We start from the raw sequence: 27390 nt of genomic DNA on the forward strand, positions 1-27390 counted from the left end.
TCTTTTTGTACTAACAAATAATTGAAGGTTCATGGATTGTCCGTTGGGATAGGTCTGTCGGGATACCTTATCCCGATAGTTTATTCGTTGGCGTCAGCATAGACTGTCTATGCCGATGCTATTTAAGTTCATGGATTTGCCGACGCTGAATGCATGGCATCGACATAGACCCTTCACGCCAACGACATTCATATGCATCGACAAGATGCTTTTCTAATGCTTACATTTGTATGCATCAGGATATGTTGTTTTTACAGACGTTGACCTTTTGTCGACACTTAACATATAGCGTCATGATAGATGACCTTTACCTATACCTATGTAGTCTGGGTAAGTCTGACAATGTTGTTTATGTTGCATCGTATGCATTTGTTATCTGTGAGAGAATTCAAGTCAAGGTGAAGACTTATTGGGATGCCTTCAATCCTAATCATAATTAGTTTAGGAGATGTTTAATTATTTATTTAATTCTTTTCCTTTTCCGCCTTAGGTTTAGAGAAGCGCAATACATAAACACTCTAACTCTTGAGACATTATTCGTTATGTATTTTTTGTAACACTCTTTCTAATAAAATCATTTTCCCTATGTCCCATAGACGTAACTAACATATTGTTAGTGACCTACATAAATTTGTATGTCAATCTTCTCTTTTCTTTTTATATTCTTTAATTGTCGATTCGGTAACATTCATATAAATAAAAGTAAACATTGCACGACATTGACTTTAAAAGTTGTATTTTAAATACAAGCACTTCTTAAATTTTGTCTTTTAATTGGACCAAGTCTGAAAATTCCAGCTACTACCAATTAATTATAAGCATCGACATCATGACCTTGTCGGATGAAATAGTCTATAGCTTACTATTATTATTATTACTATCATATCATTATCACTATCACTATTATAATTATTGGTGGTGGCTGGAGAGATAAGGTATAGTTTACTTGGGTCTCAGCCTTATTGTCTTTGTGAATTATAGAAGGAAGGTACTGATATTCCTCAATTATTTTTCATTTCCTTCTTCAGGTTGTTCTACCTGCCATTTATTGAAGCTTCATCATCAAATTCATTGATTGAAGATGAGTTTTGATATTTTCATAAGTTTTAGAGGCAAAGATACTCGTAACACGTTCACGGGGCATTTGTACAAGGAGTTGGTTGAATTAGGAATATCCACTTTTATGGATGATAAGAAACTCTTGATTGGAGACAGTCTTAGTGAAAAACTTATTAGAGCAATTGAAAAATCATGGTCTTTCATCGTTGTTTTATCAGAAAACTATGCTTCTTCAAAGTGGTGCTTGAGAGAATTGGTGAAGATAATCGATTGTATGGCTGTACAGAAGCATCGAGTCATTCCCGTATTTTACCACGTTAATCCTCGTGACGTTCGACATCAATTAGGATGCTTCAAAAAAAGCTTCCGCAAACACGAAGAAATTCTTCAAGAACTCAACAATATGGAAAGAGATAAATACATGAAGGAGGTTCAACAATGGCGGAGAGCTTTGACAAAAGTCGGTGATCTCTCTGGAGTAGTTGTAACGAAAGATAGGTGATGTAATTTCAACGTATCATCTTCTGTTTAGGATCTGTTTGGATCGATTAATTTTTTTTTTAAGAAAATCATTTGCGGATTTTCGAAAATAGAAAAATAAGGACAACTATGCATACAAGATGGCAAAACTTAATCTTCTTTTATTATTGAAGTCTATAATTGTCTACTAGTGATAGAAATTGATAGAAGTCTATTATTGATATCATATGATAGATGTTGATAGAAGTCAATGAGTGTCTATCCGTGTTTTTTTTTTTTTTTTGTTATTTTTGTAAATAATTTGACATTTTTTCTATCTGTGAAAATTTTTCAAAATCATTTTTATTTGAACTTTTTCAATAAAAAAAGTTTAAAATACACTTTGAAAAGGTTTCAAGAACTCTATTTTGATTGGTTACCAAATATTTCAATTTTTTTTTTTCTAAAATTACTTATGTTCAAAATTAAACATTTATAAAGTTAAACCAAATATACCCTTAGTTCATCTTATATAAATAGCTCCAGATCCACATTTAAAAGGCGATTTTGAAATTTAATCGAGTGATAGAGTGAGACGTATCTTTGTAATTTAGCCTTTGAACATGCTGAATAAAGAATTTGAGCTACTCGTTTGCACAGTGGATGTAGACTCTTTTCAAATCATTGGTGTCAATCTTCTTTCTGGAACATTTCTTCTGTATTTCTTTTGTTTGTTTGATAATTTTTCATCACACAAAATAGTAAAGTTTAGTTGAGACTCGTGGCATTGTAAGCTGGTAACAAGTGTATGCATGTGTTACGTGCATTTTTAACATGAACTTTAAAATTTGTGTCTAATAAGTTACTTAACCAATTTGAAAATGTTAATAAACTCCTAAAATATAAATTTTAATTGACAATATTACCCTTTGATGTTATATGATTGAATATGCAGCGTTGAAGTGGCTAGCATTGGCAAAATCACAAAGCAATTGCTTGATATTTTGAATCATCAAATGTTAGTAGCTTCAGACAAGGTGGATAGGTTAGTTGATATGGAACGTCGGTTATCCAAGATGGATGAGCTAATTGATTTGGAATCGAATGATGTACGTTTTGTAGGGATAACAGGGATGGGTGGAATTGGTAAAACAACCATCGCTGAAGTTTTTTACGATAAAGTTGCAAATAAGTTTGGAAAAAATCATTGTTTTCTTCGCATTTATGAACGCACTTTAGTCTCACTTCAACAGCAACTTCTTTCCCAACTTCTTCGAACAAAGGACATTGTGATAAACAATGAGAATGAAGGAGCAAGAATGATTGAAAGTTATTTGAAAGGTAAAAAGGTTTTTATTGCTCTTGATGGGGTGAAAGAAATAAGTCAACTAGAAATGTTAGTTGGAAGTCCCATTTGGTTTGGTCAAGGGTCCAAAATCATCATTACAACTAGAAACAGAGATGTTCTTCGTCAACCTAATTACAGAGATATAATGGTAGAATACAATGTGGAGTTTCTTGATTATGAAAGTGCCATGTCACTCTTTTGCAAACATGCCTTTGGATCTGAGTTTCCCAATAGGAATTTTGAGGATTTGTCTAAGGAGATTGTAGAAAGGGTTAAAGGACATCCACAAGCTTTGATACAAATTGGATTGTCTTTGTATGATAAAGGTATAGATATATGGAAGGAAGAATTGAAGAGTCTTGAGAAAGATTACATGAATAAACATCTATTCAAGACATTAAAGATAAGTTTTGATGATCTAGGAAAGACAAGCCAAGAAGTTTTTCTTGATTTGGCATGTTTCTTCAATGGGAAGAAGAAAGAGAAAGTGATTGAAATACTTAAGAGTTTTGATTATAGACCTCATAGCGAATTAAAATTATTGGAAGATAGATGTCTTATTGAAGTTAGACGTGACAACACAATATTTATGCCTAATTGCATTCAAGCTATGGGTCAAGAAATTGAACGTGGAGCTGATAAACGAAGTAGGATTTGGCTTCCAAAAGACGCCATTGATGCATTTGATCAACGACATGTAAGACTAAAATATGTATATTGATTTTCTTTTTTTAAAAAGATATATAAGTTAATTTCTTTCCCTTTTTTTGTTTTGAATAATATTTTTTTATTTCCAGAGAGTAAGGGACATTAAAGGCATAGTGTTGGAAATGGAAGAGAAGCAAGATGAAGTAGAGTTGGAGGGTAAGGTTTTTGAAGATATGACATGTTTAAAAATATTGCAAATTAGCAATGTGAAGGTGATTGGAGACTTCACACATCTCTCAAAACAACTGCGATTGCTCAATTGGCATAGTTATCCCTCAGAATGTTTGCCATTACGTTTTGACTCGAGATATTTATTTCAACTTCTCTTGCCTCTTAGTCAAACTAGGCAACTTTGGAATGGACAAAAGGTTAGTACATCCAAAAATTACTGAAAAAAACCATTTCTTAAATGTTCACGATCAAATACTACTTTGGTCTATATACTTTTGACTTAGTTCATTTAGGTTATTATACTTTTTCTTAAAACAAGTTACTAGAAGAGAAAGGGTCAAGACGTGCACTGGGACAGTAAAAATTGTCATTTGGGAATTTATACTTTGAAAATATTCATTTTTTTATCCTTAATCTATTAAAAAGTAACCGTTTCTGTATTTTTATTTTTTTCAACAATCAAAATTGTCATTTTCAAGGTCCAAATGAATCAAAGTCGGAAGTATCAAGACCAAAATGAACGCAAAAATACAAAGACCAAAGTAGTACTCAAATCTAATGTAATTGTATTGTTAAGAAGTAGTAATATCTCAAAAGATGCACCTGAGCTATGTTTTGGTGACAGGGATTTGAGAAATTGAAGCTTATCAATGTTAGTGATTCAAAGAATTTGCGAGAGACTCCTAATTTTACAAAGGTTCCAAATCTTGAAAGTTTGGTTCTAAGTAATTGTACAAGATTGTGGAAGATTGATTCTTCTATTAGTCGTCTCAATCGTTTGACATTGTTGGATCTAACATGTTGTATTAATCTCAAAAGCCTTCCATCAATTCAAAGCTGCAAGAGCCTCACAACATTAAATTTGGCTGGCTCAGGTCTTGAGTGTCTCGATCAAAAAGGTATTTACTAATTTTTACTAATTTTACATTGTGGTAAATTGAATTATTCCTTTTATCCAACATCTAGGTTTAAATTTTTGGTAAATTACACTTTTAATCTTTGAAGTTGAGTTGAGTCCTTAAATTTTAAAATTGCACAAAAAAATCGTCAACATATCTCAAGAAAAAATGTTGGACGATTTTGGTCCCTCAATCAATATTTCGGTTAACAACTATCAAGATTAGGCTAAGGTGGAATCGTGTTAAACTATAATAATAATAATAATTTGAAAAATCTCAAAAGAAAGGATTTTGAAGTGCGTAAATTATGAATAAGTATTTCAAAAGAAATGATTTAGAAAGTTCTAATCCGTTCTTTAGGCTCTAATGAATTTGAGAATTCCTTTATATATGGATGTACTCAGAGAAATATATGCCTTAAGATATTATAGATCCAAAAAGAACCTAAACTAATCCATTTTCTTCATGGATCCCAGTTATATAAATATGAGGAATATTCTCACATGGTAAGCTATGAAAGAAACATGTTTAGAAAGTTATGAAACTTTTGAGAAATTTAGAATGATTGAAGAAAAATCAGTTTGTGAGTATTGAGAGAGTGAAAAAGTTCTCTACCAAAAGTGTCCATATGTATACTTAACAATACTTTCTTTCTTTCAATAATTGTCTCTATTCTTTTTGTATCAATTTCTTCGACAATATATAACATCTATTATGATAATTTCCTACGATTATTCCTTTTCTTTCTAATATTATCAACTTCATTTTATAATATGTTTTGGTAACCAGGTTTGGAGCACTTTCAAAACGTCTTCCAACTTGTAAGCACCTATTTACTCTTATCCGCTATTTATTGTTTAAAATTAATTTGATAATTAAAACGTAATTATTGTGGTAGTAGAAAGAAAGATGATAGTAGTTGATTTAGTAGATGTAGTTCCATCGTTCAAGATATTACTAATCTTCTTTATAAGTTGTAGATTCAAATAATCTCCAATTTCTTATTTTAGTAGTAATCTAAAGAACGAATGATAGTTTTCTTCTTTTTCTCAAAATAGGTTCTAACATTAAGGTAGAGGGAATTATGATATATGCATAAAAGGAATATCTTGTAGAGGTTGTGTTGTTAAACAATAAGTTCAGATGAGTTTAGGTTGAGGCGGGAGTTTGATAGGAAATTGATCTTTTAAAATGTATTTATTGATAAAGTGTGATAACACGATTGAACAACATAACAGCTAAACGATGAACATGTACTTTACTAGACGATGAATGTCAATCAACAACTACACGTGTAAGTGATCGCTTACAAACACTAAACGATCGTTTACATTCACTACACAATCGCTTACAATCTCTACACGATCGCTTACTATCACTACACGATCGCTTACTATCACTATGTGATCGCTTACAAACACTACGCAGTAGCTTACCACAACTACACGATTGCTGAGACTCTTCTACACGATCGCTTAGTAGATGAAGTAGGCGATGAATGGTACTCCTCCGTTGTTTCTACACGGACAGACTAACCCGAACCCCACCCTCGAGAGCTCACTTCCCTCACTCAAGATATTCATTTCTTCAATACCTTATCTTTCTGTTTCTTTCTTCTTTTAAATCAGAACTTCTCCAACAGAATTGAAAGTCGTTTAACTGTGGTCCCCAACCTCCTTAACCGACGCAATTGTCAATTTTCTCATATTACCCCTATTCTCCCTTCTTTGATATTGCAGTACAATTGGAGGCCTATCATTATCTCGCTCATCCACCTTTACCTTGTCCTCAAGGTAAAATTCTGGGAACTAATTCTGAAAATCATCCAACACCTCCCAAATCACCTCATGCTTTGGCAGCCCTTTCCATTTCATCAAAACCTCACGCCCCCGATGCGACAACCAAGGTCGAGAGCCCAATACAGCCTCTGGTTCAAGTAACCAGGAATGATTTTCATTGACTAAAGGATCTACAGATGACTTCCTTTCTGGCTGTCCAATCAACTTGTTGAGTTGCGAAACATGAAAAACTGGATGGATTGACACTGTTGATGGAAGCTCTAATTTGTAAGCTACCAATCCCACCCTGTCAATAACTTAATATGGGCCATAATACTTGGGAGACAATTTGACATATCGCTTTTGTTGAACCGAGATCCGGCGATAGGGACGTAACTTCAGCCATACCCACTCTCCGACTTGAAATTCTATATCCTTTCGCTTCCTATCCACAAATTTCTTCATTTTCTCTTGAGCCACCCTTAAATGCTCCTTAAGTACACATAGTGCAGCATCCTTGTCTCGTATTTGTTGGTCCAATTTGCATTCATAGTGCAATGATGACCGAAAATTAAATCGCTTTGTCATATTGTCGTCATACAACTAGTCAGGTTACTGACGACGTACGTCTATGTATGTTTATGTATGCGCTTTGCGACAATAATATTATGTGATACTACGTTCTAAATGATGTATGTGGTGATGCTTAAATATTTTTATAGTATGTGTTCGTATAATGTGTGTCACAAGTTTTCTTACGCTGTAAACAAGTATAATTCCAACGCAAGTTTCTCAAAGTGCTCTGAGGTCGAACACGAGGATTGTTGTGATTAATGCGATACTAATGTGGTATATGTGACCAGTTAAACATAAAGATTAATGAATTGGGTTTGCAAAAATGTAAAATGCAGTAAAGAGTAAATTGCAGTAAATAGTAAAATTCGATGGTAGATAAAATGCGGTGATAAGTAAATTGCGGTGATAAAATAAATGAATAAACAATTAAATATATAGGGTGAGGACTGCTGTGAAGATGTGCAAAAATATCTGATGAATGTGGTGGCAAGTCTTGTGAAATATGTCAGAAAGAGAATGGGTTGAGGGAAAGGACATCGTAAATTCGTCAATCTTGTTGAGGACGCAACTAAGGTTCCGCTTTCCCTTGGCTTATACCTTTCAGTGATCAGCCACGTTCCCATATGTCTATGGTGAAACAGGGATGAACGTGATAAACGCAAGGTTGTTTCAATCTCTGGAAATACTTCTCACTTTAGTTATCGCATTCTTCCCCTTAGGATTAGTTACACATGATGAATGTATGGAAACGAACAGAGAGATGATGATAAATCTGATAATGATATTAAAATCTAGAGATCAACGTTTGTTACAGATAGTGAATGAAAGATTAGAGATGAACACAGTAGATGAATAGAAAATAAGAACAAATATGGAAAGAGTGTCATTATCTTGAAACGGATCCCAATTGGAGACGATTAGCTTGCCGATGTGTGGTAGAAATGGAGTGGGATGCTTCCCTCTCAGGCTTGCATTCCAGGTAGAAGTGACCTTTGGCATAGAGCTTCTTCTTCGGGAATAGAAATAGTTTCTTGCTCCAAAGACTTACCTCTCAGTCTTGTCTCATCTTTCTCCCAGATTTTCTCTAAATTGTCTCTTCAGACCAGCCTTCTTTCTTCAAATTTGATGAATCTATTTATAGACCTTGGCTTCTTCTGCATTAGTGGTCCCGCTCTAAAAAACTGATAATTCCTGCCATGGCATAGTGGAAACGTCCGCTCTGCTCTACATTCAATTTGTCAGAATCGTACAACAGAAATGCTATACAATGTTAGAAGTCCTTGCGAATTCGTTGCTCTTTACATCTTCGATCGATCGCCGCATGCAGTGTAATTGTTTTGATCTTTTATTGATCACTGCATGCGGTGGAAATGCGTTGATCGTTTGAGTCCATGATCGATCGTCGCATGCGTTGCAATTGCGTTGTTCTTTTTCGTTCTTGATCGATTGTCGCCTGCAATATGGATGCATTGTTCATTTTTGTCCTCGAGTGATTATCGCATGCGGTGACTTGTTTTCTACAAAAGAAAGACTTGGACATTCCATTTTGCCATCACAATGGGGTTAGCGGGTGTGATTACGACACTTTACAATTTTCGCGTTTCTAAGCCAATTTCTATACGGTCGACGCAACTTTTCCTTCTTTTTACTGCATAATCTAAATAAAACAGTATAAATAACTTGTATTTCTACAAGTTATCATACTCCTAAATTTAGATATATGCTTGTCTTCAAGCATGTCCTCGACTAAGGCAATTCAACTCATTTTCTATCCTAACTTTGCGTTGATCGGCTACTCCGGATGCTCACCTCTACATAATTTCTCAAACCTACAAGTTCCTTCTGTCCTTTGACATTTCTTCAACATGCTCTACTCTATTCTTGTCTAAGACAAACCTCTGCCCAAAGTTCTCTTCTTGTTTTGAAAAGAATGTTTTACCTCTTATTGTGGAAACAACGAAGTGCGTCTTTTATACGGTGGCTTGGTTTACGTCATTCTATAGAGAACGTTGATCATGGTTACACCCTTCCTTTTGGCTTGCTCCCACGGGTGTCATGCAAGCATCCAACTTCGGTTGTGTACCAAGCTCAACTTCAACTCTTGATCCTCATCCAAGTTTTACTTTTGCTTGTCAGTGGAGTTGTCTTTCTTATTCTTATTTTCTCTCTGTTTCTTCTTCTTTTTTTTTTTTTTTTTGTTTGTATTGCATTGATCCTGGTAACCTACCTTCGTTTTGGCTTGCTCCCACGGGTGTCATGCGAGCATCTAGGTTCCTTTCACGACTCAACTCTTATCAGGTTTGGATTTTCCCTTGTGCTGACAGTAGAGTTTTTTTTTTTTTTTTTTTTTTTTTTTTTTTTTTTTTATGATGATGAACGCATTTGCCTGATATGACCGCATCTGCTCAGACCTTCCCCACCCCCAAATTTGAAGATGCGCAAGGTCCTCATTGCGTTGTTTTGGATAGAAAAGACAAAACACTTAGTAAACATTTTGAAAAGAATGTTTGAGCAGAATCTTGTAATAGAGAAGGTAAAGTAGAGCTATTGCGATGAATTGTCTAAGTGTTAGGCAGAAAATGCACTGTATAAAGAAATTTTGCTAAGGGTATGTATACTACTCATCATGGCAGTACAAATAAACAACGCAAAAGAAAAGAAAAGAATTACCGCAATAAATTGACAAAGGATGATAAAAGTAAAGAGGCCAACGTATAAGGAAAGAATGATTACTTAGTTGTATAAAATTTGTCTAAGTACACAAAGAATTATAATTATCGTAACACAAAATTGTTAGTATGTACAAAAGAATACAAGGTATAGCTATCTATAACAAATGAATGGCCGCAAAAAAATGCAAAATTGTGGAGAAGGTGGTACACCCCTAAATTTAGAGTTGCAGTGGGGGCTCTCGGTGAGGAGGATGTTACAAAGGAGCTCTTTATGGCGGTTCATGAAATTGCAGAGGTTGCTGTAGAAGTGGAGGCACCATGGGACCATGTAGATATGCAGTTAAGAAATTGAAGTACTCATGGTTGTGCTCGGCCATCTGTCGTAGATTTAGGCGAATGGTAAAAATGTTGCGTTGAATATTGATCATCGCCTGTTGCAACATTGTGTTGCTCTCTCACAACTTCGTTAATGAATGGCAGAAGAAGGTGAGCTCTTGAGATAAGAAGACCCGCATATCTTCTAAGGTAGCAGCAAGGGATGAGGTGGTAGGTTGCGCCATCGATGTTTCACCAGCATCGGTTTGAGATTGAGTGGAAGGGCCTGCTCCTAAACCGTGTGGGTCATCAACATGTGGCGATGGGGGTGAAAAGTGAGGTGGAGATGGATGGCGGGGGGACGCTACTAGGGATTGGAGTCGGGGGTAAGGAGGAGGTTTGTGAATTTTTCGAGAAGAGGAGAAAGGGGCTCATTTTGCGGGCTTGGTGGGCGAATGATTAAAGAAAAAAGGGTCCAAGGGTAAATTAGTTTGCTTCTGCGACAAACTGCCTTGGACGATTTCCTTTCTTTTATCATTGTGGCGCTACTTCTTTGGTCCTTGTGGTTGTAGTGCATTTAAATCAATGAGGGGCCTTTTTCTTGGAAGCTAGGGGCAATGCGGTGAATCCTTGAGAAGCATTCTCGAGATCTTCGTGTGCTTCAGGCATGGGCTCTTCGTCATGAACTTCAGGCATGGGCTTTTCGTCAATGCCCTCGCCTACAGATAAGCGTAGGCTTGAAATTGTCCATGGGAAGAAGTATTGACCTCTTACACGGCCAACAAAACCGAATCTACTTCGCAATGAGCTGGCCCACATCGATCGGAATGTCGCGCGCTATGCAGTATGCGGCCATAACTCGATCCCTTGAAATTGTTTTGTCATGTGTTGTTGGGATGAGTCACCTTTTCACCAAATAGACCCAAAGTCGTGCTTCTGGCAGTAGCCTGTTGGAGGCGAGGGTCCTTATGCCTATTAATGACACCGACCACTTGGTGCCCGATTGCGTTAATACTTTTAGCGCATCCTCCATATGCTCTTCTTCAGGATCATCAATCAGCTTGTTACCCGGTGCTTCCGGGAAAGTCTTCAACTGACAAAGCTCATTGATGTCCTTTGCACTGAACGACACTACCCTCCCTTCGATGATCACCGCATCTTCGGTGTCATGGAGCTGGCCATGGTAGAAGGCCTTCACTACCGTAGAATTACGATGGATGGACACTGACAGAAATTTTCCCACCCATGTTCCACCACAATGCTGGTGATAAGATCTGGTAATGGCATCGACGCAGGAAAGAAGCCCATTTCCATCCACAGATCGTCATTTTCCTTTTTGGTTGCTAGGTGCCTCCTAGTCGATGCAAGCGCGTTGCTCTCCACTTTCGCTTTGCCCTTTTCTTGAGCAAATGCAAGGCGGGATTTTTGTCTTTGTTTGTGTTCCCTCGCCTTGCGTTGCTCCTATTTTTTCTTTTCCCATTCTTCCACTTCTTTTCTCTTCCTCTCTATGAAGCGCTAAACATTTGCTTTGTGGCGTCTCTCCTTTTCCTCCTTCTCCTTCTTTTCCACTTCTTCTTCTTCTCTCATTTCTTTTTCAAATTGCTCTGAGGCAAGCATAATGCGCTGCTCATCCTCGATCCTTCTTCTTTCTTCTTCTTCCACCCTTGCATTGTCATGGTGAACCGCCTCATCGTGAAGTTTTCTGGCCAAATCGCCTGATGCGATGATTTGGTTCGCACATGACATTTTCTCTATCTTCTCCTCTAATTCTCTTTTGCTATGCGTTGAAAGAATGATGGGTCACTTGTGGACCCTTGTGGCGCATTCTCCTTACGACATCGCATCAGAGAGGTGACGCCAGGGTCTTCTCTATCTTCAGATGTAACTAATTTGGTACGTGGCGATGAAGCTAGTAGTTGCGTCGATGTTCTAGCTTGCGCTGACATCCCCTCTTCCACCCTTGCAGTGGTTGATTCTCCGTCAAAATCTAAACTTTTCTCCCGTTTTCTCCTTTCTTCCTCTTTCTTAAAGCGCTTCTCTTCTTGCCTGCATTGTTTTCTTTCACTTCTCTTCTTTTCTTTCTTCTCCTTTTTTAGTCGGGCGACTTCATCGTCTTCCGCCCGTTTTTCTTCACTTTTTCTCTTCTTCTTCTCATCATCCATCCCCGGTTGCTTCTTCGCCTCTACAACCTCCAAAACAATCCTGATGGGTTCCTCATTGGAGTCTGTTGGGACAGTCTCCTTAGGATCCGAAACGGCCAGGGCCATTCTCCGCGAAGCCACTGCCAACTCCTCCCCTGACGGTAGGAGCTGGTTCATAACTCCGGCTTCTGGTAACCCCCCTCTCATTCTAAATCGCTCAAAATACTCCCAAATACCTCCTTATCGTCTTTCAATTTTAGTTCGTTTTCTGTCGAAGGTACTAGGAGTGCCACCTCAGGTCTGGTGGTAGGGGAACTCTCCGTGCTCGGCCCCTCTCGGTTGTTGATGTTTCTCTACTTGCAATCCCAATCGCTCAATGCTCTTCGCTAACGACACCAAATTCTCCTCTATGGTTGGTAATTTCTGCATTTCGACTCTGAGTCCAGATATCTCCTGGCCTAGTAACTCTAGCTTTTCCTCAATTAGTTTATGAGCCATGCTTGCTAGTGCGTGGGAAATGGAGTAAATAAATATGCGTTTATCGTTCGTTCTCCATGCGTCGCTGGTCATACGTTGGGCTATGGGATATGCAATATGCATCTAAAAATCTATGCGATGACCATGCGTTCCTGCCACAAGTTTTCTTACTCTCTCGCCAAGTATAACGAGATTGCAAGTTTCTCGGGGTGATCCGATGTTTAACTTAGGGACTCATAGCTAAATTTCATGGAGTAATGTGTTGCGGCGAAGAATAAAAGAATATTGAAGTTAAGAGTTATGCGCTACTCCTACTCCTAACTAAACAGATTAAGCAACGGAAGTATGACTATGAGAGGTAGAGACACGACAACTGTTAATGCGTAATAAGATGTATGGGAAAATAGATAAAATGGCGGGGAAGACTTCACCGCATCAATAAGCTTGATCGCAAGGATAACCCCAGCCAATGTAAGCTATGCGATTATGCTATACACACTTGACGAAGATGCATGCGATGTATATGCAATAGTGTCGAGAGGACATATGTCTAAGTCTCTATTTTTGCTCACGTGCTCCCACACATAAACGAGATGACCGCATACCACCATATCCTGCTTCTGGACGCATACGATGTGACTACATACTTTCATATCCTATCTATAAGGTGCATATGCAGTGTAATAGCAATCTGACCCTCTTCTTAAGCTTCTATTCTTGCTTATGCATTCCAATCTGACTCTCTCAAGCCTAGATTTGGTTTTTAGACTACTCTCTCAAGTATGCCTAATTGATGAATGATGCACTCATAAGACAAGGTAATCACATAAAGCATGGTTGACATAAGATTATTCTTATCCCTAGGGACACTGCTTACTTTGTTTAATGCGCTCAACTACTTACCCTCTCGGGCCGTTAGTCGCTGTTGATTCTTCTCATAGACAAGCGTTTCCATAGCCTAACATTAAGTAAATAGGATTTTCTCACAATACCCATGCAACCCACACCTCTTGGTGGTTTGCTACATGCTTCATATGCCTATGCCGTATGATTAAGTATGCGATACTCTAGCAATCTTACTTATTTGGGCAATGAATGTAAAGGATGATAAGAAGAGATAAACGAAGACAGAATCAAAGAAGATAAAGAAATGTATTGATCACAACATGTATTAATCTCTTAAGCCACAATGTAATACAATACAGAGATAGAAGAGGTATGGAGGGCCAGATGGGCAATGTCTTGCTTCCATCAGATGTGTGTCAAGGCTGCCGGTGGTGCCATGGATGGGCAGAGGAGTAGTCTCTCTCAAGATCTATCTCCGACGGAGCTCCGGTTGTCACTTGGAATGGTTGAAGGGATGAAGAACTCTCAAGAATATCTTCTCACGCTTTCGTCTGAATCACAAGTATCTGCCCTAAGGCAGAAGCTCAGATGAATTGAAGTTGGGCTCTAAGACTTCTATTTATAGTGCCCGATTTCCGACAGCATTAATGGTTCTTCTCTGAATTTCTGCTGCTAAGGGCGTGATGGACCTGCTCTGAATCTTTGCTACTAATGGCATGGTAGGTGAAATGTCAACATCAACTTTTGATACTCCCGAGGTATGCATTCGTGCTTATTTTCTGAAGTATCATCGCCTTCCACCAACCTTGCATTCATCCCTCTATTACGGTTATTACTCTATAGCCACAACCTCTATGCGATGGACGCATGCAGTTAATGGCCGTAACATCCATGCGTCGAACGTATGCGATCGCCTCTACGATGGTGAGATTCGCCACATGCGATCGATTCCTACAATAGCTACAAAGGTAGATAATTGGACGCACAATAACACATAATAGTGGGTTAGCCGAGATTTTCATTGCTGACCAACGTAAGCTCACTTTCTAATGAATTCTTAGTACAATAACTGCATATTCTACTTAACAGCCCTCATAATTCTAAATAAAAGGCCTATAATAACATACATTTCTGTCCGTCATCACCTTCCCAGGTTGTTGCTTTGATACCAATTTGATAGGAAACTAATATTTTAAAATGTATTTATTGATAAAGTGTGATGGCACGATCGTATAACATAACAGCTAAACGATGAACATGTACTTTACTAGACGATGAATGTCAATCTACAACTACACGATCGCTTACACTTGCTATGCGATCACTTACAAATACTAAATGATTGTTTATATTCACTACACGATCGTTTACAATCTCTACACGATTGCATACTATCACTACATGATCGCTTACAAACACTATGTGATCGCTTACCGTAACTATACGATCACTAGGGCTCTTCTACACGATCACTTAGTAGATGAAGTAGGCGATGAATGGTACTCCTCCGCTGTTTCTACACGAACAGACTAACTCGAACTTCCACCTTCGAGAGCTCACTTCCCTCACTCAAGATATTCAGTTCTTCAATGTCTTCTCTTTTCGTTTCTTTCTTCTTTTAAATCAGAGTTTCTCCCAATAGAATCGAAAGTCATTTAACTATGGTCCCCAACCTCCTTAACCGACGCAACTGTCAATTTTCCATATTACCCCTATTCTTCTTTCCATTTTCTCTGATTTCATTCCATATTTTTCATCAATACATTTTACTTCCCTTCTTCGATCATGCAATCTCTAAAACTATACTCCCTTTCATCAAAGATATATATAAGCTATAGCGAAAAGAAAGAAGAATAATGGAAAACCAAGGGACCTTAGAGTTTAAACATTTTAACAAGGTTGTACGTTAGTAGTTGAGCAGTAGTTAGTATATCATGTAAGTTTAATACTAAAAAAGAAAGATACGTTAAGAACTTTTGTCATAGTTTTGAGGACCATGAGTAGGAGGGAAAAGAAATAAAACATGTGATGAAGACTTTGTTGATCAATTTTGCTATTCAAATTAGTCTATTTGTTGTGACAAATTATGAAGGTTCTCAATGATCGAAGATGATATTACTTTGTTGATTGGTCCTTATTTTCTTTGACAATTCATCCTCCCGCTTTGATCGAGAGTAGATTTTGATTTTGAAACATTATAAGAGATTTTGATATTGAAACTTTGTAGTATTTTGTTGCATTTTATACTTTAACCTAAAGGTTTTTCACCATATTTGGTTGGTTTGAGTATTAATAAGAGAAGTGGACATATGAGAATAACAAAGAGAAATTCTATATTGGAAAAACAATTGAGGGTATCTATGTGTTATTTTCAAATTTTTTCCTTTACTATAGATAATTAGTTTAAAGAAATTGACTTTTTGAGTGTTGATTTTTCTTATATTTCTATTTTGCATGCTAAAAAATGAGAGAGCTTCTTACATTTGTTTAAAATTCTAATATTTAAGAACTTGAGAGAAAGAAACAGAAGAAGTTTTAGAGACTGGAAAATGAAAGAAGGGGATAAGACAATACGAAGAAGTAAGAGAAACAGATGATTGATGGGAAAATCTGAGACCATAGATTGAAGCAGAGAGAGAAAAAAAAATGAAAGAGGTGATTTATAGGAGTCCAGATAAATGATTTCCTTCCATATATTATATAGATGTAAGGGCATTTAATTTTTATTTTTATTTTTTTTGAAGGTTACGGGTATATATTAATGCAACTTTTTAAATTTAGAGTAGTTTTTAATGAGGTTCTAATAGTATCATCCATAAACTAACGAAAAGTTGTAAAAAAGATGAGTTGTTTTTAAATATAGAAAAATAAATTAAAATATTTATAAAATATGGTAAAATTTTAGAACTATCAATGATAGACGTTGATAGATACTGATAGACTTTTATCATTAGTAAATATTTTCAACAGTTTTACTATTTGAAATAATTTCCTTTTAAAGATAGCAATGAATTAAACTTTTGAAAGTTTAATGGTATTTTTTAAATAAAAAAAACAAATAGTACATTTGCCCTCCAAGGCTAACAACAGGGTTTTTATTTGCACTATTTTTAAAAGACAAATGAACCAAAATATTTATAAAATATAACAAAATTTTAAAATTATGAATGATAGATGCGGATAGACATTGATAGATACCAGTGTCTATCAGAAACATTGATAGACATCAGTGTCTATTAAAGATATTGATAGACACTGATAGATGTTTATCAGTGTCTATCAATGTCTATCATTCATAGTTCTAAAATTTTGTTATATCTTGTAAATATTTTCAACCGTTTTACCATTTGAAATATTTTTTTCTTTTTCTTTTTTGATGTTTAAGGGTATTTTTAAAAGTTTTGAAAGTTTAGAGTTATTTTTAAGCAAAATACAAATTTTAAGGATACTTTTCTATAATTTAGCCTAAATTTTTACTAATATAATTGTTTTTATGTTTGGTCCATACTCCATAGTATGATATAATTGCTAATTGATATATCAATAGTTTCAGGCAAAACGAAGGTCAACAAGAATTCCTAGCATGGAAAATCTCCGAGAATGACTTTTTGTAAGTAATAAAAATTGTCTTGATATAATTATTTGGATTATATATAGATGTCCATCGATTACATATTCCCAAATATCTTTACTACAATGCTCAATGTTTTCGTATCTGGTTGATTTCATCAATTCAATTTTAACTTTAGTTTTCATCTTCGTTTACTTAATTTGGTTTAAGTTGGAAGATTGTGTCGTTGATTCGAGTTAATTACTGGAATTAGATTAGGATTTACATTTCACTAGTAATTCCTTAATGGGATTGGATTGAAATTAATTTAACTATTTTTTTTTTGGTTAATTTACAATTTTGATGAATTTTGGGGAGAAATTTGGGCTTGAGATGGGCTAAAGTTGGGGTTAGTTTTTTAAAAAAGGACCATTCAAAATATAGGAATCATGATAAAAATATTAGTAAATATAACACGATGTAAAAAAAAAAAAAAAAAAGATTATAGATATAACAAATTTAGATCAAAATCTCGAAGTCTATTCATAATATACTATAACGTTGGTAGAAGTCTATGAGCAATTACCCGCCCCCGATTACCCTAACTAACCTAAGACACAAGAAGCTAGTCAGCTAATCTAAGCAACCTAGTTGGAGCAGATTTCGTAGCCTAAATCCAGACCAAATATGTAGTAGTGGTAGTAACAAGTTGAACACTGGAAACCTTTGAATTTCTCCATCAAGCAGTTTATATAGCTCGAAGTAAGCGAGGGAAGGGGGATTTGAAGTTTATTGGTTGCAAGAGAAATTAAATTATATAAAATTAAAGCAAGTAAAGTTGAGAGAAAAGTGTGAATAAAGCCTAGTTTGGGTTATTACGGAGCGATTTTTTGGCTATAAAGTAAATTGCGAAGAAAAAAAGTAAATTGAAAATCCCGCCAAAACGCGATGTTTTCACTTTTATGAAAATTTTTTCTAAGTTTGGCTATAAAAATGTGCCATGGTAGTTGATTTGCGGTGGATGTAATGCCACCGCAAGATTGATGATATGATATATATGTGTTATGCGTTGTCTTAATCACGCTACCAGATAATATATGCAATACTACAAAATTCACTGTAGAATGCGTTCATGTAGTTTATGCGTGTCACAAATTTCTTGCGATGAAACCACGTATAATTCCACCGCAAGTTTCTCAGAGTGATCCGATGTCGAACACGGGGATTTGCGATGCTAATGTGACAATGATGTGACATATGTGACCGCAATCAAAATAATATTGTGATGAGCTGAAAAGTAAAATGCGATGATAAATAAATAAATAGGTAAAGAGTAAAATGCGATTATAAATGAACAAACAAGTAAATAAATCTGAAGTTGTGCAAGGTGTGTGTGAGAGAATGCGATCGCAAGTCTTGTGGATAGAATAAGAGTGAGAACGGGTTTGGGGAAAGAACATCACAAGTTTGTCAATCCTGTTGAGGATGCAACTAAGGTTCCGTCTTCCCTTGGCTTACACCTCTCGGTCATCGCCTGCGTCACCATATCTCTATGTTGATTAGGGATGAACGTTTGTGAACGCAAGGTTGTTTTCATTCCTACAAATACTTCTTGCTTTGGTTAACACATTTTATCAACCTTCTTTTGAGAGATGGATTAGGATCTTCACTTCTGTTTTCACAAGTGAAGATGCCATTGAGCATACGTTAACTAAACTTAGCTGACTTCTTCAACATGGATTGACTTACTCGCTCAATCCTTCCCTCCCACCCTGGAGGTCTAGTTGCTCATGGTGAGAGAAATGGAAGATGAATACGTTAGGGTGAACAGAGAGATGAAGATGCACATGATAATAATATTAACTGGTAAAGATAAAGCATTTGTTACAGAGATATGAATGAAAGATAGGAAAATGAACAACAATCGATGAACGGAAAATAAGAACAAATGAGAGCAACGTGTCAATGTCTTGGCACGGATCCCGATCGGAGCTATTTTGCTTGTCGGCGTGATGGAGGAATGAGGCGGAGAACTTCCTTCTCAGAAGAGTTCTCGATGGAAGAATGACCCTTGCACAGAGCTTGTTTTCATCTCTTTTTCCTTGTGTTTCTTCTCTTCCTCCTCTTGAGTGTTGATGTTGCTATTTATCGACCTTAGCACCTCTCGCGCCAGTGGTCCCACTCTGAAAAGTTACATTTTCCTGTTGAGGCTTGGTGGGAATGTCCTCTCTACTCCACGTTCAATTTGTTAGGTCGTACATCAGAAAAGCTGTATAATTTCAGAAATCCCCGAGAATGCATTGCTCTTTTTGTCCACGAGCAATCATCGCATGCGGTGATACATAATCCCAGAGAATGCGTTGCTCTTTTTGTCCACGAGCAATCATCGCATGCGGTGATACAAAATCCTCGAAAATGCATTGCTCTTTTTGTCCACGAGCAATCGTCACATGCAACGTTTTACCTACAAAACAAAGATTTGGACATCCTTTTTACCATCGCAATGTGGTTAGCGGGTGTGTTTCCGATACTTTTACAATCTTTGCGTTTCTAAGCCAATTTTAATATGTTTGACACAACTTTTCCTTCCTATTGTCGTATATTCTAAGTAAGAAGATATAAAAAACTTGTATTTCTACAAGTTATCACACCCCTAAATTTAGATATATTCTTGTCCTCAAGCATATCCTCTAATAAGGCAATTAAGCTCAAGTCTCGTCCTTGCTTTCCGCCGATCGGCTACTCAGAATGCTATTCCTATACATAATTTCTCAAAATCACTAGTTTCTTCTATCGTTTGAACATTTTTTCAGCATGCTCTACTTTAGTCTTACCTTAGACAAACCTCTGCTCAAAGTTCCCTTCTTGTTTTGAAAAGATGTTTTTTTTTTCTTTTTCTAAAACAAAAACGAAATGTGCCTTTTATGTTATAGCCTGGTTTGCGTCTTACCATAGAGATCATTGATCATGGTTACACTCTTCGTTTTGGCTTGCTCCGACGGGTGTCATGCGAACATCCAACTTCGGTTGTGTACCAAGCTCAACTTCAACTCTTGTCCCTTGGCCAAGTTTTTACTTTAGCTATTCAGTGGAGTTGTCTCTTTTCTTTTTTTTTTCTTTCTTTTTTTTTGTATTGCGTCGATCCTGGTAACCTACCTTCGTTTTGGCTTGCTCCCACGGATGTCATGCAAACATCCAACTACGAGCAGGTTCCTTTCACTACTTAACTCTTATCAAGTTGGGATTTTCCCCTTGCGCTGATAGCAGAGTTTTTTTTTTTTTAAGATGAACGCATTTACTTAAAGATGAACACATTTACTTGAAGATGAATGCATCTGCTTGATTGTATCTGCTCAGACCATTTCCGCCCCCAAATTTAGAGGGTCGCAAGGTCCTCATTGCGTCGTTTTGGACAGAAAAGGTAAAACACTTAGTCAAAAGTTTGAAAAGAATGTTTGAGTAGAGTCTTGTGCGAGAGAAAGTAAAGTTGAAACTATTACGATGAATTGTCTAAGTGTTAGGTAGAAAATACGATATATCAAACAGATTTCGATATGCTTTTACAGTAGTTTCTTGTTTGATAGCCAAGAATCTACCATAAATCCATCCCTCTCTTAAAGATCAGAATCACACTAACATCCTTCGCTTAAGATCTTTCCAATCTTTGAACGACTCTCTACCTTACTTAGACCGATGCCAGTCTAATGCGGCACCGTCGAAACTCACAACCGCCACCGTCATCTTCTCGGATTCAGTCAATTTATGAATCTGAAAATAGCGATCTACTTTGAGTAGCCACACATTTGGATCACTTCCACTAAACACCAACATTTCTATTTTCTTTAATTTACTTCGATCGCAAGTCGTTTCTTCACCCGCTACTTAACTGAACTATTCGTTCCACACACATTATTGTTATTCGACCCTTCTGCCTCTTTCGTCACTTTCGTTTTTCCCTTCACCATTTCCGTAATATACGAAATGAGTATTTGTTAATGTTTCTCTGCTTGCAATCCCAGTTGCTCAATGCTCTTTGCTAACGACACCAAATTCTTCTCTATGGTTGGTAATTTTTGCATTTCAACTCTGAGTCCAGATATCTCCTGATCTAGTAACTCCAGTTTTTCCTCAAATCGTTTCTAAGTCATGGCTGCCCAGGATGTTGCTTTAATACCAATTTGATAGGAAACTGATCTTTTAACATGTCTTTATTGATAAAGTGTGATGGCACGATTGTATAACATAACAACTAAAAGATGAACTTGTACTTTACTAGACGATGAATATCAATAAACAACTACATGATTGCTTACACTTGCTACACAATCACTTATAAACACTAAACGATTGTTTACGTTCACTACACGATCGCTTACAATCTCTACATGATCGCATACTATCACTACACGATTGCTGGACTCTTCTACACGATCGCTTAGTAGATGAAGTAGGCGATGGATGGTACTCCTCTGCTATTTCTACACAAACAGACTAACCCAAACTCCCACCCTCGAGAACTCACTTCGCTCACTCAAGATATTCAGTTCTTCAATGCCTTCTCTTCCATTTCTTTCTTCTTTTAAATCATAACTTCTCCCAATAGAATTGAAAGTCATTTAGCTGTGGTCCCCAACCTCCTTAATTGACGCAACTGCCAATTTTTCCATATTACCCCTATTCTTCCTTCTTTGATATTGCAGTACAATTGGAGGCCTATTAGAGTTTTGATGGACGGGAGATAATTTGGGATAGAAGTAGGATTTTGTAAGTTATGGACTCTTAGAAATCCTCTATATTATAAATGGTTCATAACCATTCGTACGCAATCTAAAATATATCCCTGGCCTATTGAAAATTGCATTATCTTGACCTTTAATAAAAGGGATGGTTGTAATTATAGTAATCAAACGCAAAATATTAAGTACATATAACACAATACAAAATAATAATAATAATAATTGTAGATATAGCAAAGTTTAAATAGTCTATCGGTGATAGACTATAACACTAATAGATCTATCAATGATAGACCATATGATTAGTAGAAGTCAATCAATAATATACCTAATAATTGATAGAATTTGTTGTTTTTCAATTTTTTAAAATGATGTTGTATAGTTAGTTATTATTATTAAAAATTATATCAAATGCAATTACTCTTAATAAAAAAAAATGTTAAAACATATCCTTATTGTAAGAATATGTACAAAAACTACCTTGATACACGACATCATCTCTCTCACCTTTTATTTTCTCTCTTCCTTTATTATTTATGGCTTAACGCTTCTCTATTTTCTCTCATTTCATTCCTTATTTTTTCTTCAATACATTTTACTTCCCTTCGTCGATCATGCAATCTTTAAACCTATACTCCCTTCCATCAAAGATATATATAAGCTATAGCAAAACGAAAGAAGAATAATGGAAAACCAAGGGACCTTAGAGTTTGAACATTTTAACAAGGTTATACATTAGTAGTTGAGCAATAGTTAGTACATCATGTAAGTTTAATACTAAAAAGGAAAGATACGTTAAGAACTTTCGTCATAGTTTTGAGGACCATGAGTAGGAGGGAAAAGAAATAAAACATGTGACGAAGACTTTGTTGATCAATTTTTCTATTCAAATTAGTCTGTTTGTTGTGACAAATTTTGAAGGTTTTCAATGATCGAAGATGATATTACTTTGTTGATTGGTTCGGGGTTAGAAGATTGGTACCAAGTGTATAGGGATGACCTTGTGAAAACGAGGATCTTAACCCGAGGATAAAAGAGGTTTTTGAGTCTTTCAAGATATTGCGTGATATAGAAAGCACCGTACCCAAAAGGATATAAAAATATCTGAAGGAGCATGGTGACCCCAAGGAGTACGACATTGAGGAACTATTGTCTTTGACAATTCATCCTTCCGCTTTGATTGGAGAGTAGATTTTGATTTTGAAACTTTGTAGAAGATTTTGATATTGAAACTTTGTAGTATTTTGTTGCATTTTATACTTAAGCTAAAGTTTTGCACCATATTTGGTTGGTTTGAGTATTAATAAGAGAAGTGGACATATGAGAATAACAAAGAGAAAATTTATATTGCAAAAACAATTAAGGGTATATATGTGTTATTTTCAAATTGGTTTTTCCTCAACTATAGATAATTAGTTCAAAGAAATTGACTTTTTGGGTGTTGATTTTTCTTATATTTCTATTTTGCATGCTAAAAAATGAGAGAGCTTCTTAAATTTGCTTAAGATTATAATATTTAAGAAGTTGAGAGAAAGAAACAGAAGAAGTTTTAGAGACTGAAAAATGAAGGAAGGGGATAAGACAATACGAAGAAGTTAGAGAAAAAGATGATTAATGGGAAAATCATAGGGCAGAGAGAAAAAAAAGTGAGAGAGATGTAATTTATAGGAGTCGAGATTAATGGTTTCCTTCCATATATTATATAGTGAGGGCATTGAGTTTTTTATTTTTTATTTTTGAAGGTTACGGGTATATATTAATGCAACTTTTAAAATTTAGAGTATTTTTTCATATTTTAGAATTATCAATGATAAACGTTGATAGATACTGATATACTTCTATCAGTGTCTATTAGTGATATTGATAGACACTGATAAATGTCTATGAGTGTCTATCAACATCTATCATTGATAATTCAAAAAATTTGCTATATTTTGTAAATATTTTCAACAATTTTACCATTTGAAATAATTTCCCTTTAGAGATGGCAATAAATTAAACTTTTGAAAGTTTAAAGGTATTTTTGAAATAAAAAAACAAATAGTACAGTTGTCATCCGAGACTAAGAACAAGGTTTTTATTTGAACTGTTTTTAAATATCAACCAAATATTTACAAGATATAACAAAATTTTAGAATTATCAATGGTAGACGTTGATACTGATAGACTTCTATCAGTATCTATCAATATCACTGATAGTGATAGACACTGATATCTATCAATGTCTATCAACGTCTATCATTGATAGTTATGAAATTTTGTTATATCTTGTAAATATTTTCAACAGTTTTACCATTCGAAATAATGTTTCCTTTTTTTTTCTTTTTTTTTTTTTAATTTTCTTTTTTGAGGTTTAAGGGTATTTTCAAAAGTTTTGAAAGTTTGGGGTTATTTTTTAAAGAAAATACAAAATTTAAGGATATTTTTCTATAATTTAGCCTAAAATTTTTACTAATATAATTGTTTTTATGTTTGTCCGTATTCTATAGTATGATATAATTGCCAATTGCTATATCAATAGTTTCAGGCAAAACGGAGATCAACAAGAATTCCTAGCATGGAAAATCTCTGAGAATGACTTTTTGTAAGTAGTAATAAAAATTGTCTTGATATAATTATTTGAATTATATATAAATGTCCATCGATTAAATATTCCCAAATATCTTTAATATAATACTCAATGTTTTCATATCTGGTTGATTTCATCAATTCAATTTTAATTTTAGATTTCATCTTCGTTTACTTAATTTTGTTTAAGTTGGAAGATTGTGTTGTTGATTCGAGTTAATTACTGGAATTAGATTAAGATTTACATTTCACTAGTAATTCTTTAATTGGATTGGATTGAAATAATTTAACTATTTTTTTTTTGGTTAATTCTACAATTTTGATGAATTTTGGGGAGAAATTTGGGCTTGAGATGGGCTAAAGTTGGGGTTAGTTTTTTAAAAAAGGACAATTCAAAATATAGGAATCATGCTAAAAATATTAGTAAATATAATACGATGCAAAAAAAAAAAAAAAATCCAAATATAACAAAATTTAGATCAAAGTCTCAAAGTCTATTCCTGATATACTATAACGTTGGTAGAAGTCTATGAGCAATAAAGTCTATGACACACCCGCCCCTGATTACCCTAACTAACCTAAGACACAAGAAGCCAACATTAGATGCCAGGTAATCTAAGGAACCTAGTCGGAGCGGATTTCGTCGGCTAAATCTGGACCAAATATGTAATAGTGGTAGCAATAGGTTGAACACTGGAAACCTTTCAATTTCTCTATCAAGCAGTTTATATAGTTCGAAGTAACCGGGGGAAGGGGGATTTGAAGTTCATTGGTTGCAAGAGAAATTAAATTGTATAAAATTAAAGCAAGTAAATTTGAGAGAAATGTGTTAAGAAAGCCTAGCTTGGATTATCACGAAGCGAGTTTTTGGCTGTAGAGTAAATTGCGAAGAAAACAAGTAAATTGCAAATCCCGCCCAAACACGATTTTTTTACTTTTATGACAATTTTTTCATTCTCTCCTCTCAATTTTGCTATAGAGATATGTCATAGTAGTGTTGGGGTGTATGCCCTAAAACCTCGTAGTTTTATGTTAGTTGAATCAATGGTTGATTAATTTTATATTACTTGTGTAATAATCCATTAGCCTAAGATTCGATGTTATCTTATGTAACTTAAACATGTATGTGGAGACATACATGTGGATCATGTTTAAGTGATAACCTAAATGGTCTGTAGTATATGGATAAGGCTTAGTGCCTTATCCTAGTAACACTACTGATACGACCCTCTTTGTAGTTGTTATAATTATTGCAAAGTACTAAAAATGTTCTGATCCTGATTATTCTTGTGGAGACATGTGAGCAATGGTATCTTATATAAAAGAGTTTGTATAAAGACCAAACCTCAAAATGTTAAGTCTCTCTTTATAACGTCGTTGGTAAGAGACTTACATTTGATCAGGATGACCATAGGTTACATGACCTTAATCCCAAGTGAATAGTGAACTCCTGCCTATGAGGGCTATCCTTTGAGTTGTATGGGTGAAAGTGGCCAAATTCGCCGACTTAATAAGCCTACCATTTAGGGGATTCGTCTGATTGGGGAGCTGGGAACATAGTTATATAAGAAGGAATTCACTCCTTTCCTATAGTTAAGGTAAAAAGATAAATTGCTCCCTTAATGGCTGATTCCAGGGCTTGAATAATGAGACGTCTCACCCTCTCTTGGCTCGAGAAGGGTTCGGTCATAGTTGGACTATGATTAATTGTTCATTAGAGGGATCAGTGGTACTTAAAGAGTTAGATGTTACTACAGGGGTTAAATGGTAATTTGACCCAGTTGTACTCATGAGAAATTTGTGAAGGGTGAACTGTTAATTGGTTATATCCAACAGACACCGAAATATATCTATAGTGTAAAGAGTTCAATTGTTAGTCTTTAGTAGAGTGGCTGACAGTTAATGAATGTTGATTAATTTGATTAAAAGAGTTTAATCAATTAATTTCGTATCATTGAAGCTTCAATCTATAGATCATGGTCCCCTCGTTAGCTTAATGAGAACTTATGAGGATCAAATTAATTTGGATTTAATTTGAATTGTTCGAATTAATTAAAGAAAATTAATTGTATAAGATACAATTAAATAATGTATATTGATACATTATAGAATTTTATGAGAGAAATAAATATTTGAACTATAACTCCCTCACCCATTACTTTTGATCATACAATCTCACCAAAAAGACTGAAGAAAAAAATGGAGGGGGTCTCTCTCGTTTTCTCTCTTTCTTCTCATGCTCTCTGTGTTATGTAGATGAGTTTACAGAGAAGAAAATCTCTTTTAATACTCTTCTTCCCTTTCCTCTTACGAAAATTAAGTGCAAGTCCACACCTCTGCACGATTCTCATCCCTGAGAATAACAGAAAAGATCCCGTGGTGGTGTCCGATTACAATGTTCGTGAGATTGGGAGAAGACGACCCGAATTGGAGGAATGTGAAGAATTGGTCTTCAACGGGTATGTGATATCTTATCTTTTTTCTCCATTTTCACAGTAGTTGCATCCTTAATTAGTATGCATATTGTGTTTTGTTTCTCTGAATTTTATGATTATGTGTAAATTAAAATTGGGAAACGATCTCACTTCCGTCCAGGATTTTCATAGATCATCATGTGGTATCAGAGCAACGTTGTTTGTTCCAAAATTTTAAATTTCTAGAATTAAAATTCAGTTGATGGTGAGATTCTGCAAAAATAATATGTTTATTTTGATGAATGTATGGGTCTATGCAATCTATGGATGTTTTTTGGGATTGGACTGTTTAGATTTACTATTTTCCTTACAAATTGGTTTGTAAAGGCCTGGCATAATTGAGTAGTAGAGTCTCTATTTGTTTTTTCCTGTGTCTTTCTGCGTTTTCCAATGAAAATCTAGAGAAAACGAGGCCCAATTTGCAGTAGAAACGAAGGACTTCGCACCGTATAGTATGCAATCTATGGATGTATAGTATCGCAAAGCTGTACCCTAACGTCACGACGCTACGTTGTGACAAACGAAGTTGAACTTCTGTAGCATCGCGACGTTAGTGCAGCGCATCGCGATACTCTGAGATGGACGTGCTGCGGTTCAGGGGATTCAACTGGGT

General features: G+C 35.5%; 1 protein-coding gene across 13 annotated transcripts; it reads left to right on the plus strand.

Annotated features, from left to right (window-relative positions):
- Positions 1–848: 848 nt before the first annotated feature.
- On the plus strand, positions 849–26980 carry LOC120080481 (TMV resistance protein N-like). 13 transcript variants are annotated; one of them, XR_016530127.1, is made up of 8 exons: positions 849–935; positions 1029–1557; positions 2474–3563; positions 3664–3942; positions 4371–4644; positions 5434–5465; positions 15957–16104; positions 17003–17204. XR_016530127.1 is itself a non-coding variant. In XM_090314725.1 (7 exons), exons 1-6 carry the CDS (start codon positions 1082–1084, stop codon positions 17051–17053), a joined length of 2208 nt encoding a protein of 735 aa, XP_090170851.1. In that variant the 5' UTR covers positions 951–1081; the 3' UTR covers positions 17054–17059; positions 24257–26980. The 13 variants fall into 13 exon arrangements, 8 of the variants coding, with proteins under 8 accessions (XP_090170851.1, XP_090170853.1, XP_038891075.1 ...); XR_016530129.1 differs by lacking the exons at positions 849–935; positions 15957–16104 and adding exons at positions 24257–24319; positions 26625–26980 and having other exon boundaries at positions 951–1557; positions 16997–17059; XR_016530130.1 differs by lacking the exons at positions 849–935; positions 15957–16104 and adding exons at positions 24257–24319; positions 26625–26980 and having other exon boundaries at positions 951–1557; positions 17003–17059.
- Positions 26981–27390: the final 410 nt, after the last annotated feature.

Source organism: Benincasa hispida, chromosome 6 (genome assembly GCF_027475165.1).
Source record: "Benincasa hispida cultivar pf3 chromosome 6, pf3_genome.v1.1, whole genome shotgun sequence".
Taxonomy (NCBI): Eukaryota; Viridiplantae; Streptophyta; class Magnoliopsida; order Cucurbitales; family Cucurbitaceae; genus Benincasa; species Benincasa hispida.

Excerpts from the sequence above, each read along its gene's own strand:
- LOC120080481 (XM_090314725.1), top strand. The coding sequence starts at position 1,082 with ATGAGTTTTGATATTTTCATAAGTTTTAGAGGCAAAGATACTCGTAAC. Across the intron at positions 1,558-2,473 it reads GTAGTTGTAACGAAAGATAG|CGTTGAAGTGGCTAGCATTG; the intron begins GTGATGTAATTT and ends TTGAATATGCAG. Across the intron at positions 3,564-3,663 it reads ATGCATTTGATCAACGACAT|AGAGTAAGGGACATTAAAGG; the intron begins GTAAGACTAAAA and ends TTTTATTTCCAG.